The 17558-nt window shown below is 43.0% G+C and overlaps 1 protein-coding gene and 1 long non-coding RNA gene across 6 annotated transcripts in view; one reads left to right on the top strand and one right to left on the bottom strand.

The window, feature by feature from the left end:
- Positions 1-1888, bottom strand: part of CDC16 (cell division cycle 16) — a 46556-nt gene extending 44668 nt beyond the window's left edge. For 3 of the 5 annotated variants that reach the window (XM_045056341.1, XM_045056333.1, XR_002742114.2), the window contains exons 1-3: positions 1697-1888; positions 653-707; positions 453-550 (exon numbers count right to left, since the gene is read on the bottom strand). In XM_045056341.1, coding sequence (XP_044912276.1) covers positions 453-550; positions 653-707; positions 1697-1744 — 201 coding nt within the window. In that variant the 5' untranslated portion in view covers positions 1745-1888. The remainder of the gene's footprint in view (positions 1-452; positions 551-652; positions 708-1696) is intronic. The other 2 variants (XM_003980542.5, XM_006927426.5) reach the window with 1 other exon arrangement.
- Positions 1889-2034: 146 nt separating this feature from the next.
- Positions 2035-17372, top strand: LOC111560168. The gene is made up of 2 exons (XR_002741836.2): positions 2035-2251; positions 17130-17372. It is a non-coding gene; the product is annotated as an uncharacterized LOC111560168 (long non-coding RNA).
- Positions 17373-17558: the final 186 nt, after the last annotated feature.

Raw genomic sequence — 17558 nt, 5'->3', positions numbered from 1 at the left:
ATGGAAAAGAATATCCATAATTTCAGAGTTACTTAGAAAACAGAATTTTCAAAACTGAGTGATTAGATTGGGGGACAAAAGTGACTGAGATTAGGAATAAGAAAATTTTTCTTTACATTCAATAAGAAAAATTGAATCCTTTTAAATAACTTTGACATTTAATCTAATGATATTTTTTTAATTAATACCTTTCATTTTTTTTTTAAGTTTATTTATTTTGAGAGAGACAGAGAAAGGGCTCAAGAGGGGTAGAGAGGGAGAGAGAGAGTTCCAAGCAGGCTCCATGTTGTCAGTGCAGAGTCCGATGCAGAGCTCGAACTCACAAACCATGGGATCATGACTTGAGCTGAAACCAAGAGTCGGACACTTAAACAACTGACCACCCAGGTGCCCCTCATCTAACAGCATTTTTGAAAAGTTTGGGAAGCTTTAAAGTTCACACAATCACTTACTTTGTCCAGTTTTCGTGACCGAAGTGCATGAGCTGCTCTGTGATATTGCGCTGTCAGGTAAAGACACTGAGCCAACCAATAAATGTCCTGGGGTTCCTCTGGAAGGAAAAAAATTACATAAATGGTCAGAGGCACAAGGAAAGATAGAAAAGTTTTTAAAACATAGAAATCAGAAAAAAAAATTTCAAGTTGTCACTTACCATGAGAGAGTGAAGCTACTTTATCTGCCCAAAATAGAGCACTTTGATACTGTTGCTGTATCAAAACATAAAAAGTAACCACCTTGTTATTTCAATAGTTTTAAACAGATATCTAATATCGTTAGAATGCTATATAATAAATCAACATCTTAATACAATTTTTTACATGTAGCAAAGGTCTACCAATCTTATCTCCATTTTACATCTCAGCTAGGTGAGTTTTGGTTCAAAGGTACAAAAACATTATTGTAGGCTCTTTGATACATACAGCTCAAGAAGGTAGGATTTTTTTAAACTTATACATTGTAAAAATGTATAAGCAGGTATCTAAGACAGTAGATAATTTATGATTTTTTTTAATTTTTTTAACGTTTATTTATTTTTGAGACAGAGAGAGACAGAGCATGAACAGGGGAGGGGCAGAGAGAGAGGGAGACACAGAATCTGAAACGGGCTCCAGGCTCTGAGCTGTCAGCACAGAGCCCTACACGGGACTCGAACTCACAAACCCTGAGATCATGACCTGAGCTGAAGTCCGTGTGGCTCAACCGACTGAGCCATCCAGGCGTCCCAACATGAATTTGTTAAAGTACTGATTTGACACAACAGGCTTGTTTGTATCTTTATTCACTTAAATTCTGCCAAATAAGAATTACAACTAAGCTTCTCGAAACTTTTCCATTAGCTAGGTAAATTCAAAGGCCATCCTGCAACTTTCCTCCTAAAATAACCCTTTAACTTCCACTGAGCAGTAAGTTTGTACTGAGCACCCACTGCGCGCAGCTGTTAGGACGGCTGCAGAGCGGGAGTCAACACGTGTAAAGCTCGCGCTGCGCTTTGGTGGCTTGCGCTCCCAGGGCTCCTCATCCTCCCAGATGCAGAGAGGGTTGAGGGGCTGCCTCCCTCCCTTCCGGGGCTTCAGCCCAGGCCCCGCCGGACGAAGCGCCAGCAAGACCCTGACGACAGTTACCCTGCGGGCAAGGGCTCGGGCGCGCTGGCCTCAACGAGCCCCGGGGCCTGCGCTCCCCGGGTTGGGCCGCCCACCTGGTCCAGGTACTGCCGGACACGCTTCCGCAGCCGCTCCAGGTTCATGGCCGCGCGGCCGGAGAATCCGGCAGAGCGTGGTCCACTGCCCCCGCGCGCGCCCTCCTTCCCGCTGCCGGCCTGGCCCGCCCCGAGCCCGCACAGCTGTTGCCAGCTCCCTGTCCGGAGCCGCCGGGATCTTCCGCTCCCGCCAGGCCCCGCCCCGGAAGTCCTCCGCAAACGCGTTCCCTCCGGCTCCAGATACTGGGGGCGCGCTGATGGTTCCGGCGCGCTCCCGTGACCCTTAGGTTGCCGGGGTTTGGGGACCACGGACGCCTTTTCTCCCGACTGGAGGGCTCTGGTAGCACGGCCGGTTGTTGTGTCCGGGCGCCGTTCGCTCTTTAGCTCGTTCTGGGGGGCGGGGCGCTCGAGGCCGGCAGCCGGGTGGCAGCGGGGGCGTGAAGGGGGGTGGCCCGCCTCCGGGATCGCCGCGGGGGTCGCCACGCTTCCCCGTCATGTTGTCTTGCGGCCCTAGGGCCCGAAGCCCTAGGTAGAGGAAGCCGAGACCAAAAACAAGTAAGCTAAAAGGGCTGGCCAGTTAAAACTTTGAATGGAGTGGGATTCGGCAATGAAAGGGAAGTGTTGGCACCTGCTTAGTGAGGGACGCCAGCCCCCCAAGGACCACACACCCTGATTCCACTGGCGAGGGTTCGCCCACTGACTGAACCCTACTCAGGCGACCCTCAACCCCGGTGCAACCAGACCTCACTGTTGGACTTCCACGTGCCGTTCTGCATCGACCCATTTTAACAGGAATTCCCGTGTCAGTTCAGCCGGAATCCCCCACCCTCCATGTGTGCTCTACCTTGACGTATGACCAAAGTCCTCATCGCCTGCATCCCCCAGTCGGGGCTGATCACCTCGGCTTTATCTTTTTAATTTTTATTTTTGTAAGTTTACTTATTTGAGAGAGGCAGAGAGAGTGAGTGGGGCAGGGGCAGAGAGAGAGTCCCTAGTGGCCTCTGCACTGTCAGCGCAGAGCCGACAGCGGGACTTGATCTCACCACGGTGACCCTAACAGTGAGATCATGACGAGCTGAAACCAAGAGTGGAGGCTTAACCCACCAAGCCACCCAGGCGCCGCCTCATGGGTGGGTTTAGACCGAATCCCCCACCCTTAACTCTGATGTTTCCTCTTAATAATATTCTATTCAGAGACCCCCACCTTGCTCCTTGGCTATAGATTCCCGCTTGGCTTGTGCTGTATTCAAAGTTGAGCCGGATCTCTCTTCCTCACTGCGGATTTCCATCACAGTTGTCCATCACCCTATGGTGATAGTTCCCGGGCTTGAATAAAATCTTCCTTCCCATAAATCACCATGTCATTTCCAAACGTGGGAGGATTTTCCCTAGGTATCTTGTGCCTTTTGAATTTCAGACTATGTACATGTATTACCTTTTAAAGGTAGCTAAAACCTTTATAAATAAAAGGCCTAAAAAAGAAAGAAAATGCAGAATAACTAAAAGAATATAAAACTACCCATAAAGAATCCCACTCACTCAAAAATTCTTCTCTTAACACTTCTGTGAGTAATCTGCCATGTCTTTTTCTATGCATGCACATACACTGGTAACATGTTGAAATTTCTTCTTCTGTATCTTTCCCTTTCCTTCACATCTTCCCAGAAAGAATCACTGTCAATTATTGTTATACACTTTATACTCTCCTTTCTGTGCTTTGAATGTACATATACACATTTACAAACATCTTTCTTTTCTAAAACATGATGATGTAATGTGTAATAACTCTGAGAATTGCCTTGTTCACTTGTATACGTTAGAGATATTTCCCTGTCAGAACCTGCTTTGTTCTTTTTATGAACAAATATTTCACGAAAAATGTTTCATGTTATATTCATCGGACCAAGCTGGATTATGATGCTATACAAACTAATCCTTCACGTCATACCTGAGTGGCTGTGATGGTTAATTTTATGTGTCAGTTTGGAGCACAGGATGCCCATATTTTTGGTCAAACATGATACTGGGTATGTTTGTGAGGTTTTGGGACAAAACTAATATTTGAATCAGTAGACTGAGTAAATAGATTGCCGTCCCCAATAAGGGTAGGCCTCATCTAATCTATTAAAGGCCTGAATAGAACAAAAAGGCAGAGTAAAAGAGAATTTAGTCTCTTCCTAACTGCTTGAGCTGAGACATTGATCTTCAGCCTTGGGACTCAGACTCAGAGAAACTCACACCATTGGTCCTCTCAGGTCCCCAGCTTACTGACTTGAGACTTCTCAGCCTCCATAACTGCATTAGACAATTCCTTATAATAAATTATATATGTACACACACAGACACACACACACACACACACACACACTCTCCTCTCTCCATGGCTCCATTTCTCTGGGAAACTCAGATTAATACAATGGCCATTTCATTTAGGAAATCTTTGAGCTCCCCAAGTTGGGATTGTGTGTCCCTCCTATACTTTTTAGTAACACTCTGTATTTTCCTCATAGAAACACGATGGTAACTGCCTGTTCTTTTTTCCATATCACTGAAGTCTGTGTGTTCCTTGAAGGCAAATGCTAGGGATGAATGTGAGGAAAGGAAAATAAATAGAATTTCCTTTATTAGTCAAACCACACTTGGGCAAAGTTTTAATTTTGTTTCCTAATCTCTAGTCAGTACCTGAAATAAGTCTCACCTGACTAGCATCCAGGTGTTGACAGTGCTGTTTTCCTTCTAGAGGGTCTAGGGAAGAATCCAATTCTTGGGCTTTTCCAGCTTCTAGAGGCCGCCTGCATGGCTTCATTATCCATCTTCAAATCTCTCTTTGACTTTGATCTTCTTACCTCTCTCTTTCATTTATGATGACCCTTGGGATTACATTGCACCCACCCAAATAACCCTGGACATTTGCCTTCTTTAAAATCCTTAACCACCTCTGCAAAGTCCTTTTTGCCATTTGAAACAACATTCACTAGGTCAGAAATTTGGTATCTTTGGGGCTGTTACTCTGCCCTCCACACTGCTTAACCAAGTCAGTCACCCAAAGGCATGCCTTTATTACACAGGGTAGGAAATAGGATCAGAGAAAACCCACCCTTCCTACTTGAAACCAATTTAAAGTACATGGACCACCCTTCCCAGACCATCTTGTCTGTTCTTTCCAGCACCATAGCCCGTGATGTACCCACTCCTTGCTGGAGGATAGCCTTGGGATGGGGAGGGCAGACCTTTCAGATGCAACCAGAGGCAGAGGAGTAATAAAAGTACAGACTAAGAAAGCCCTATAAAAAACTCAGACCATGGGGCACCTGGATGGCTCAGTCGATTAAGTATCCAGCTTTGGCTCAGGTCATGATCTCACGGTTCATGAGTTCGAGCCTTGTGTCAGGCTCTCTGCTGTCAGCACAGAGGCTGCTTTGGATCCTCTGTCCCCTTCTCTCTCTGTCCCTCCCCCTCTCATTCTCTCTCGGTCTCTTGCTCTCTCAAAACTAAATAAACATTAAAAAAAAAAAAAACCCTCATGGGATAAGAATCTATTTCCTACAGCAGCTATTCCAAAGAAATGATATATTATTGTTTATAGGATTATATAGGATTTAAGTAGACTCCTGAGACCATCAAGGAAGCTCCTAAATATACTGATAGTCATTTTTGGTTATGAACCTTTTTAACTCTGAAAACCACGTCTTAGTTTAGGATTCAACACCTAGCCAGTAAGGTAAGATTCAATATTTGCATTCATCCATTCATTCTTTAAGTTGTTATTGGGTGATGCAGTATTTAGTATAATGTACTACTCCCTGTGTTTTAAACACATTATCTCATGTAATCCCAAATCTAACACAGTGGAGGAAGTGTTATCATGATGTAATAATATGAAAAATATAAATACACAAATGTATATGAATAAACAGGTAATAGCATAAGAAAGTTATGAAAATTCACTTGCCCAAAGTAGAAAAGTCTTAAATATCATAATATCTGATACTAATCCCACAACTTTTTTTTAACGTTTATTCATTTTTTTAATTTTATTTTTTATTTTTTAAAATTTACATCCAAATTAGTTAGCATATAGTGAAACAATGATTTCAGGAGTAGATTCCCAATGCCCCTTACCCATTTAGCCCATTCCCCCTCCCACAACCCCTCCAGCAACCCTCAGTTTGTTCTCCATATTTATAGTCTTTTCTGTCTTGTCCCCCTCCCTGTTTTTATATTATTTTTGTTTCCCTTCCTTTGTGTTCATCTGTTTTGTCTCTTAAAGTCCTCATACGAGTGAAGTCATATGATTTTTGTCTTTCTCTGACTGCCTAATTTCACTTAGCATAATATCCTCCAGTTCCATCCACATAGTTGCAAATGGCAAGATTTCATTCTTTTTGATTGCCAAGTAATACTCCATTGTATATATATACCACATCTTCTTTATCCATTCATCCATCGATGGGCATTTGGACTCTTTCCATACTTTGGCTATTGTTGACAGTGCTGCTATAAACATGGGGGTGCATGTGTCCCTTCAAAACAGCACACCTGTATCCCGTGGATAAATGCCTAGTAGTGCAATTGCTGGGTTGTAGGGTAGTTATATTTTTAGTTTTTTGAGGAACCTCCACATTGTTTTCCAGAGTGGCTGCACCAGCTTGCATTGCCACCAACAATGCAAAAGAGATGCTCTTTCTCCACATCCTTGCCAACATCTGTTGTTGCCTGAGTTGTTAATGTTAGCCATTCTGACAGGTGTAAGATGGTATCTCATTGTGGTTTTGATTTGTATTTCCCTGTGATGAGTGATGTTGAGCATTTTTTCATGTGTCAGTTGGCCACCTGGATGTCTTCCTTGGAGAAGTGTGTATTCATGTCTTTGGCCCATTTCTTCACTGGATTATTTGTTTTTGGGTGTTGAGTTTGATAAGTTCTTTATAGATTTTGGATACTAACCCTTTATCTGGTATGTCATTTGCAAATATCTTCTCCCATTCTGTTGGTTGCCTTATAGTTTTGCTGATTGTTTCCTTCACTGTGCAGAAGCTTTTTATTTTGATGAGGTCCCAGTAGTTCATTTTTGCTTTTGTTTCCCTTGCCTCTGGAGACATGTTGAGTAAGAAGTTGCTGTGGGCAAGATCAAAGAGGTTTTTGCCTGCTTTCTCCTCGAGGATTTTGATGGTTTCCTGTCTTACATTCAGGTCTTTCATCCATTTTGAGTTTATTTTTGTGTATGGTGTAAGAAAGTGGCCCAGGTTTGTTCTTCTGCATGTCGCTGTCCAGTTTTCCCAGCACCACTTGCTGAAGAGACTGTCTTTATTCCATTGGATATTCTTTCCTGCTTTGTCAAAGATTAGTTGGCCATACGTTTGTGGGTCCATTTCTGGGTTCTCTATTCTGTTCCACTTATCTGAGTGTCTGTTCTTGTGCCAGTACCATATGGTCTTGATGATTACAGCCTTGTAGTACAGCTTGAAGTCTGGGATTATGATGCCTCCTGCTTTGGTTTTCTTTTTCACGATTGCTTTGGCTATTCAGGGTCTTTTCTGGTTCCATAAAAATTTTAGGATTATTTGTTCTAGCTCTGTGAAGAATGCTGGCGTTACTTTGATAGGGATTGCATTGAATACGTAGATTGGTTTGGATAGTATTGACATTTTAACAATATTTGTTCTTTCTACCCAGGAGCATGGAATATTTTTCCATTTTTTTGTGTGTCTTCTTCAACTTCTTTCATAAGCTTTCTATAGTTTTCAGTGCATAGATTTTTCACATCTTTGCTTGGATTTATTCCTAGATATTTTATGGTTTTTTTGTGCAATTATAAATGGGATCGATTCCTTGATTTTCTTTCTGTCGCTTCATTGTTGGTGTATAGGAATGCAACCAATTTCTCTGCATTGATTTTAGATCCTGCCACTTTGCTGAATTCATGAATCAATTCTAGCAGTTTTTTGGTGGAATCTTTTGGGTTTTCCACATAGAGTATCATGTCATCTGCAAAGAGTGAAAGTTTGACCTCCTCCTGGCCAATTTGGATGCCTTTTATTTCTTTGTGTTGTCTGATTGCAGTGGCTAAGACTTCCAACACTATGTTGAATAACAGTGGTGAGAGCAGACATCCCTGTCTTGTTTCTGACTTTAGGGGGAAAGCTCTCAGTTTTTCCCCATTGAGGATGATATTAGCGTTGGGTCGTTCATATATGGCTTTTATGATCTCGAGGTATGATCCTTTTATCCCTACTTTCTTGAGGGTTTTTATCAAGAAAGGATGCTGTATTTTGTCAAATGCTTTCTCTGCATCTATTGAGAGGATCATATGGTTCTTGTCCTTTCTTTTATTGATGAGATGAATCACATTAATTGTTTTGCAGATATTGAACCAGCCCTGCATCCCAGGTATAAATCCCACTTGGTCATGGTGAATATTTTTTTAATGTATTGCTGGAGCCAATTGGCTAATATCTTGTTGAGGATTTTTGCATCCATGTTCGTCAGGGAAATTGGGCTATAGTTCTCCTTTTCAGTCAGGTCTCTGTCTGGTTTTGGAATCAAGGTAATGCTGGCTTCATAGAAAGAGTTTGGAAGTTTTCCTTCCATTTCTATTTTTTGGAACAGCTTCAAGAGAATAGGTGTTAACTCTTCCTTAAATGTTTGGTAGAATTCCCCTGGAAAGCCATCTGGCCCCGGACTCTTGGGTTTTTGGGAGGAGATTTTTGGTTACTAATTCGATTTCTTTACTGGTTGTGGGTCTGTTCAAATTTTCTATTTCTTCCTTTTTCAGTTTTGGTAGTGTATATGTTTCTAGGAATTTGTCCATTTCTCCCAGATTACCCATTTTATTGGCATATAGTTGCTCCTAATAGTCTCTTATTATTGTTTTTATTTCTGCTTGTTGGTTGTGATCTCTCCTCTTTTATTCTTGATTTTATTTATTTGGGTCCTTTCCTTTTTCTTCTGGATCAAAGTGGCTAGTGGTTTATCAATTTTGTTAAGTCTTTCAAAGAACAAGCTTCTGGTTTCATTGATCTGTTCTACTGTTTTTTGGTTTCGATAGCATTAATTTCTGCTCTAATCTTTATTATTTCCTGTCTTCTGCTGGTTTTGGGTTTTATTTGCTGTTCTTTTTCCAGCTCCTTAAGGCGTAAGGTTAGGTTGTGTATCTGAGATCTTTCTTCCTTCTTTAGGAAGGCTTGGATTGCTATATGCTTTCCTCTTATGACTGCCTTTGCTGCGTCCCAGAGGTTTTGGGTTGTGGTGTTATGATTTTCATTGACTTCCATATACTTTTTAATTTTCTCTTTAACTGCTTGGTTAGCCCATTCATTCTTTAGTAGGATGTTCTTCAGTCTCCAAGTATTTGTTACCTTTCCAAACTTTTTCTTGTGGTTAATTTTGACTTTCATAGCGTTATGGTCTGAAAATATGCACAGTATGATCTCAATCTTTTAGTACTTACTTAAGGCTGATTTGTGTCCCAGTATATGGTCTATCCTGGAGAACGTTCCATGTGCACTGAAGAAGAATGCATATTCTGCTGCTTTAGGATGAAGTGTTCTGAATATATCTGTTAAGTCCATCTGGTCCAGTGTGTCATTCAAAGCCATTGTTTCCTTGTTGATTTTTCTGATTAGATGATCTGTCCATTGCTATAAGTGGGTGTTGAAGTCCCCTCCTATTATGGTATTACTATTGATGAGTTTATGTTTGTGATTAGTTGATTTATATATTTGGGGGGTTTCACATTTAGAGCATAAATGTTTACGATTGTTAGGTCTTCTTGGTGGATAGACCCCTTGATTATGATAGAATGCCCTTCTGCATCTCTTGATACAGTCTTTATTTTAAAGTCTAGATTGTCTGATGTAAGTGTGGCTACTCCGGCTTTCTTTTGTTGACTATTAGCATGATAGATGGTTCTCCATCCCCTTATTTTCAATGAAGGTGTCTTTAGGTCTAAAGTGGATCTCTTGTAAGCAGCATATAGATGGATCTTGTTTTCTTATCCATTCTGTTACCCTATGTCTTTTGATTGGAGCATTGAGTCCACTGACATTTAGAGTGAGTACTGAAAGATGTGAATTTATTGTCATTATGATGCTTGTAGAGCTGGAGTTTCTGGTGGTGTTCTCTGGTCCTTTCTAATCTTTTGTTGCTTTTGGTATTTATTTATTTTTATATATATTTTTTCATCTTTTCTCCCCTCAGAGAGTCCCCCTTAAAATTTCTTGCAGGGCTGGTTTAGTGGTCACAAACTCCTTTAATTTTTGTTCATCTGGGAAACTTTTTATCTCTCCTTTTATTTTGAATGACAGCCTTGCTGGATAAAGAATAACATTTATTCATTTTTGAGAGACAGAGAGAACAGAGCGTGAGGGGGGGAGGGGCAGAGAGAGAGGGAGACACAGAATCTGAAACAGGCTCCAGTCTCTGAGCTGTCAGCGCAGAGCCCAATGTGGGGCTCAAACTCACTGACTGTGAGATCATGACTGAGCTGAAGCCGGGCACTCAACCGACCGAGCCCTCAGGCACCCCTAATCCCACAATTTCTAACTGCACTGTGCTGAGCACACAAGTTATAAGGTAACCACCATCCCAATTTGCCTGTGATGTGAGAATTTCAGTGCCAAAACTAAGAATTTACTATATTATATAAAGTGTGTAACTAGTGGTCATTTTTACTTTGTCAAAGGACATAAAACAATTTTCATGTCCATACCAAACTACGATAAAATATGAAAATGAAAAAAAAACCCTCAGAACCATCTGGCAAGGCCACACCATGGGGAGGCAACAGTGTGCTGTTTGGAGAACAAGGGCCTTTGGAGTTAGACTCCCTTGGTTCATATCTTGGACAAGTTCCTCAAGCTCTCTGTGCATCAAGTTCCTCGTTTATAAAATGGGATGATAACAGTTCACACTTCGTATGATTGATGCATGTAAAGACTCAATGAAATACTTTATGTAAGGTGCTTAGAATCACGCTGAACATATTGTAATTAAAATATATATGTATATCAGTGTATATTGTATCACACTATGTTACATTATATTTTAATGCCATTTATTAGTAGCAGCCTTGCTAGCAAGTCTGAGGGATAGAAACTTGCAGCATGGAAATCTCTCTTAGCCATCTCTCAGGTCCATCCCCAAACTGGATGGTCTGATCCAGTGCCATTTGAAGTCTGTTCTCACTTACCTTTGTGCCTATTCAGCTCTATGTGACAGCTGAAAGGCAGTAACCAGGTCACCGAACACATTTTTTGGAACCTCAGATAGGCCTGGTAAGGCTGGCCAGGCAACTTGTCCTTCCTGACTTCATGTTTAGAGTCTTTATTGAATATTTTTATTAATATATATGTCCTGGTTAAAGTTATGTATTTGAGATGAATGATTAGCAAAATCACAAATATAGTCTAAAATTTTCTCTCTAAACTCATTTAAAAAAAGACAAAAAAAAAACACTGAATTCAGTTTGGATTACAGGCCCTTAGTAACTAAATCATGTTGATGTTTCCCAGATGTGTTGAAGTGCACACATGCTACCCCATTCTGCACAGCCAGGCTCTCCCACACACACATTTTGCTGCAAAGGGACTTCATTGAGTAAATACATACCTTGAAAGTACAGCTTATCACTTTTTCCATCTTGTTCTTTCCTGCTCTTGACAACAGCTATGGAATCCACTCCACTGCATTTTTTTTTTAGGTTTATTTATTTTGAGAGAGAGAATCTCAAGCCAGCTCTGCACTTGAGCCTGACAGTGTGGCCCAATCCCACAAAGCATGAGACCATGGCCTGAGCAGAAACCAAGAGTCACTCAACCGACTGAGCTACCCAGGTGCCCCTCCACTTCACTGCATTTAAACCAAGAGGATTGGTGAGGCATTTGACTGTCTGAAGAATCTCAACCATGGACATTTCGTTTCAAAGTCCTGAGGATATTTAAGTAATAACCAATATCTGTATGAGACATCTCCATTTTCCAAGTATCTTCCATGCAGCATGTTAATCATTTCACACGTTCCTGTGTCGTGGGTGCATCAGTGGAGGATGGGGTCTGAGCCTCAGGGATTGGGTGCACCTCACGTGGAGGGGGCTGGCTCACTCTGAATCCTGTGCTTGCACAGCAGTCCCCTGGAGGGGCAGGCAGTGTCCTCACTATGGTAAAATTTCTATTTTTTTAAATGTTTATTTATTTATTTAAAAAAATTTTTTATTACATTTCTTCATTTTTGAGAGGCAGAGAGAGACAGAGCATGAGCGGGGGAGGGGCAGGGAGAGAGAGGGAGACACAGAATCTGAAGCAGGCTCCATGCTCTGAGCTGTCAGCACAGAGCTCAATGCAGTGTTTGAACTCACAAACCATGAGATCATGACCCGAGCTGAAGTTGGATGCTTAACCGACTGAGCCACCCAGGCGACTCGGTAACATTTCTATTAATGAGTCCCAAAATGTTCTAGTTAATATAATTTCTCATTTCAAACATTCTTGCTAGCAATATTTATAAGCCATATTAGCTTACCAAGTTAGTAAGCGTGGTAGGGGAAACATAATGGTGGAAGAAGGTCTAACCTAAGAAGCATGATGATCAGATCAGTGATGATGATGTAGCAGTGGGCATAGGTGGAGAAAAAGCACAAGCATAAACTAGGTGTCTGCTACAGACTGGAGGTCTGTGTTCCTCCACCAAAATTCATATGTTAAAACCTAACATACTAACACCTGCTCCCTACCTGCCCTTGGGAGGGTGGCTTGTTATTTGCACAGCAACTCCAGGCCAGCCTCAGCCTGGCCAGTTGGCCCACTTGTCAGCTAGCCAGGATCACACACCTTCCTCCTCCTCCCCCTCCTCACCTCCCACTTCTCTCCTCCCCCTCCCTCTTCTTCTTCTTCTTCTTCTTCTTCTTCTTCTTCTTCTTCTCTTCCTCCTCCTCCTCCTCTTCCTCCTCCTCCTCCTCCTTCTTCTTCCTCTTCTGCCACAGTTACAGTAAGAAGATGCAAGGCTTTCCCTCACCTCAGATGCTCCACTGCTTAGTCACCAGGCATGCAGTTGTGAGCCCTCATGGGCCCTGGGGTACCAAGGCCCAGCCAGCTGCTGCATGGCAGGTTGGCTACACTGGTATCCTACCACAGAAGGAGTGACACATTTTTATTTCCATAATAACAGCTTCATCAGAATTTGAATTTGCTTTCTCTGCCTTTCATGTTTCATCAGATGGACACCTGTGCACTTTGTAACCACCACATTCATCTTCACAGTTCTAAGCAAGTACATGAGGTTAAATGGTAGTCAGTGCCCATGATGCTTATCGGACTCACCACATGCAGGGAGAGGTGCATTATTTTAGGTGGCAGCAATTGAAAAAGATGTACGACCAGGATGGCATGTGTGTGTGTTAGGCACAATCTTTCTTCCACTTTCTCCCTTGCACCTATGCCCATGACCTAAATGCACCAATCACTGCTCAGTGTCTGAGGGGGTGGTAAAGGCCAAGGGACAGCTATAGACTGTTTGCAAAAGCAAGCAGAGTGACATGGGGCCGTGGGAAGGATGACTAACCCTCAAATTGCCCGCTCTTTTACAAGAATAATTCCCACTGCCTTCAAAATGGGACAATGAAGAATCATGTAAAGAAAGAGAACAGGACACTGAGATCACCAATCAAGTCACAAATTATATTAGATAACAAATTTTCAATCAAGGGGTTCTAAACCTAACCCAAGATTTTTTCTGATGTGTAACTAGTCTGAAGTCAGACAAATACTGGGGAACAACTGTACATTGTTATTTTTATGCAATACTGAATTTTATGAAATTGTATATACATTAATCTCTGTTTTACAATTCTTTCCTTAAACTGTCCATAAAATACAGACAGGGGGTGCCTGGGTGGCTCAGCCGGTTAAGCGTCCGACTTTGGCTCAGGACATGGCTCGTGAGTTCGAGCCCCACATAGGGCTCTGTGCTGACAGCTCAGAGCCTGGAGCCTGCTTCGGATTCCGTGGTTTCCCTCTCTCTCTGCCCCTCCCCCACTCACTTCCTCTCTCTCTCTCTCTCTCTCTCTCTCTCATAAAATAAACATTAAAAAAAAAAGAAATACAGTCAGGACAGTAATTTGAGAATTGGTAGACCCTTGTTGGCTGACATTGGAGAAATATTGAGGCTTTGGAAGGGCATAAGTAATTATTCAAAAGTCAATGATTTCAAACATCTCTGTTGCCACTTTACATGACAATTGTGTAAATTTGGAATTAACCAAATATCAACTCTCCATTTACTGTGGGTTTTATAGAGCAGGCGGTTAGTTAGGTTAGTTAGATGTGAGCTGGAGGCAAGGACGGTGATAAGTAGGTGACACATTAGAAGCCCGAGGGCACAACATCCTGACTTCATGGGTTTTAACCTCCTGGCCTGACAGCTTCCAGCACCCAGGGCTGACAGACCAAGAATCACAGGTGCCCGAACAAACCATCTCCTCCTCAAACTGTGACCCAGCATCACCTATAGCTTCATTATAATACTGCTACATTGTGGGTTCCACCCAACCCCCTGGGGGAAGATGGTCCTGACAATCCACAAGAATCTAGTAGGGCCAAAAACTGCCTCCCAGCCAATAGGAGGAGTCCCTTAGAGGACTGGAAACCACCTCAGTAGGACACACCCAGCTGTGACCCACAACCTACACAAACAGGAGAAGAAAAGACAGCCTGACCCAGAGCAGTTGCCACCTCTGGGCTTGCCCCTCCCCACCTGCAGAGCTACATCCTTAATAAACTGCTTTGTGCTTGCTATCTTGCTCCTGGCTGTCTCTATTTGAATGCAGATCCTCATGTAAATCTTTCCTGGGGAATCCAAGAACAGAGTTCTCCATTCACACAACACAGACTCTCCTACTGATAACAGATTTTCCTTCGTCCTGCAGGCTTGCTAAGTGGCTGCACCAAACACCTACTTAGACACCAGTCAGTGACCCAGTCAGGCTCTCATGGTCTGTTAAGCATCTCCAGGAGAGCTGGGCAATGGTTGCCCAGACACCAGGGCCCTGGAAGGTTCTCTTTAATAACAGTTTACCAAGGCTCCTGAGGAGAAAACAAAATCTTGGTTAACAATTGTCTTTTGAATTAACCTCCGCATAGATAAATACTGTTTGTTAATATAAATTGAGGTTTTATGATAGTTTATAAATGTACAGCTTTGTAATACCTACTCTGATGGAAAATGGGACCCTGCCAGGATAACTTAACCTGCGCAAGGTCACAGAGCCGATCGGCACAAAGCCACCGCTAAAACTCGGATGTCAGGGCAACAATGACTTCTGCTGTTTCCTCCATTAGTGACTCTAAGTGTGGGGTTTTAGGGCAAATGCAAGTTCTAGGGGAAACAGTTTAGGGTAAATGATCACTTCGGAATCTTTAAAGTACTGGTGACTGTTTGCTTCTGTGACCGTGTGTGTTCACCTGAGCACAGGGAAATTGATTACTTCTTCATTTTGCCAGGCTCTAACAGTCGAGTGTATGTGGTATGGTAGTTTGAGCGTACTTCTGTTATGGAGTACTGTTGGTTTATTAATTACTTTATTCAGTCGATCAAAGTTAGAGACGCGATTGGGGGTCACGTCACATACCTGTGTCAGTGGGAGTTAAGGTAATTCATGCCCACAGGACTTTACGGGAACTTTACTGGGTATTACTGTCTATTGCTCAGGGACAGTAATCCTGCTGGAGAGCAGGGTTTAAGGCTTGGGAAAATGAGCATCAGCATCACCACACTTGCAGAAAGAGAGAAGCTCTGAACCGGCAGACCCTCTGTGGTTGGAGCCTACCGCCCCTCCCGCATTTCCACTCAGGAGCTGGAACCGCAGTTCCAGGGACCGCCACTAGCGACCGCCACTTCTCCACATATCCACTGGTTTCCTCAAAGCGTTGTAAGGGGCCATAGCTGGCCTGGGACTTCATATCTGTGCAAGTTACTGGCTGGACAGGAGATTGGTCAGGTTAATGACATTTGTCATGAGGTCCAGATAATACAGCCTGAGAATCAATGGGGTGGGGTGGGGGGGCAGGTTAATAACCACTATTATGCTTTCTGTTTCAGTCACTGTCTTGAGGGTCAGTACTATTTGTGGTTATCCCTAATCTACTTATGAGTTACATAAAAACTTTACTCTGGTCCCAAAATAGACTTCAGAGTTTCTGGCAGGCCCATGTGTCACTGTCTTTGAAAAAAGAGAATGGCCACTGCATTGTGCGGCTGTCCCTGGAGGCTTGGGTGTTACAGAGGAGGGGCCCAGGGATCAATCCTCCACCCTACACAAGGCCTCTCTTTGCCTCACCCAGAGCCCACCCTGCACAGAGGGCACCTCCTCTCCTCCTGCTGTCCCTCCTGCTGTTCTCCTGCTGTCCTCCTGCTCCCCCTCATCTTCCCCAACCCATCATTATTCCCATTCTTTATATTTATGGTGATTTTAAAACATTTGAAAGTTCTACATATTTAAACTGATTTGACACAGTGTATTATGGGACAAACTCATCTCTTCACCTAAAAACACACCTGGTACCTTATTTTTTCAAGTTAATTTCAAAATCAGAGCTCCTGCATAGCCAGTTTTCACTCTGAGAGGCGTGTGTGAAGTAAGACCCATTCGCCCACTAAAGACTCTCTGAGCCTTCCTGGAATGAGAAGGTCCCTGCTGTTTTTGAAGAGAGCTGCTTCTTGCCCATGTGGAGTCACCTGGCAGTCTTCACAGACTGAGGTTCTCTGGGAGTGGCGGGCAGAGAAATAGACCAATGTCGTCATGTCCAAATAGCGACATTTGCAATTCTGTGGTAGATTGTTTAAATTTCACTGCATGGGGGTTTTTCAGGGCAGGGCTGCAGAGACACACTAAACACAACTCTGGGAATAATGTAGTCACTGGGAAGAGGACCGAGGCATGAAAACAATGACTGTACAGAAGATGCAAACAGGAAGGCTTGTAGATCAGGTATACTATCATTACCAAGAGACCATTTTCCTATCAAATTTAGCACTAGACGCGACACAGCATTGTGCCCAGTTTGAGGTTTCATGATAGGAAAGGGAGGGATTCTGAAGCCCACACCTACCTCGCACACAAGGCCTAATGTGCAGCCGTGAGCTGGCTTCTAGCACTACCTTGCTCCATGGATTCAGACATTGAGTAATCTGCTCAAAGCCACGCAGCAAATGAAAAGAGTCGAAATTCACATCCAGGGCTGTCTGACTCCAGGTCGGTGATTTTAAACGCCACTGACTAAAGGCCCTGCCTGCAAGGAGCAGTGAAGGACCTGGGGTGATTCTGTTTAGACACAGAAACCTGAAACCAGACTCACTATTGATCTACAAGTATGCTTTAAAGGGTTTATGCATAAAGGAATGAAATTAGCTCCTTTCTCCCTCTCTCTCTCTCTTTTTTTAGTGGAGAACTCAACCTCAATTTATAGTATGAGTTGAATATGGTGAAGAGTGATTACGTCCTGTGACATCACCGAGGGGTCCGGCTCTCTGAGGCAGAATCCACGTCTGTCTTCCTCATCTTGAACCCCAGGTCTACTCAGTGCCCAGCACATCCACTCAGTCTAAAATTAATCAGATTATCTTTTTAAACACAGCAGTTTCATTGGGACATAATTTCATACAATAAAAGCACCCTTTTAAAGTGTATCTTGAGTGGTTGTGGTATTTTCAGAGTTGTGCGATCATCACCAAATTCAATTTTAGATTTAGTTTGTTGAATGAATGAATGAAAGTGTGTATGAGGCTTTCAATCATTTGTTTCAGGTGCTGGTACAGGATAGACGTTCTCTGCTGCGGAACAGCGTGAGCATGGTCCTGCCTGGACGTGACG

The sequence above is a fragment of the Felis catus genome, chromosome A1 (assembly GCF_018350175.1).
Source record: "Felis catus isolate Fca126 chromosome A1, F.catus_Fca126_mat1.0, whole genome shotgun sequence".
Taxonomy (NCBI): domain Eukaryota; kingdom Metazoa; phylum Chordata; class Mammalia; order Carnivora; family Felidae; genus Felis; species Felis catus.
The sequence above is the reverse complement of the archived record's forward strand: the minus strand, read 5'-3'. Positions and strand labels throughout refer to the sequence as shown.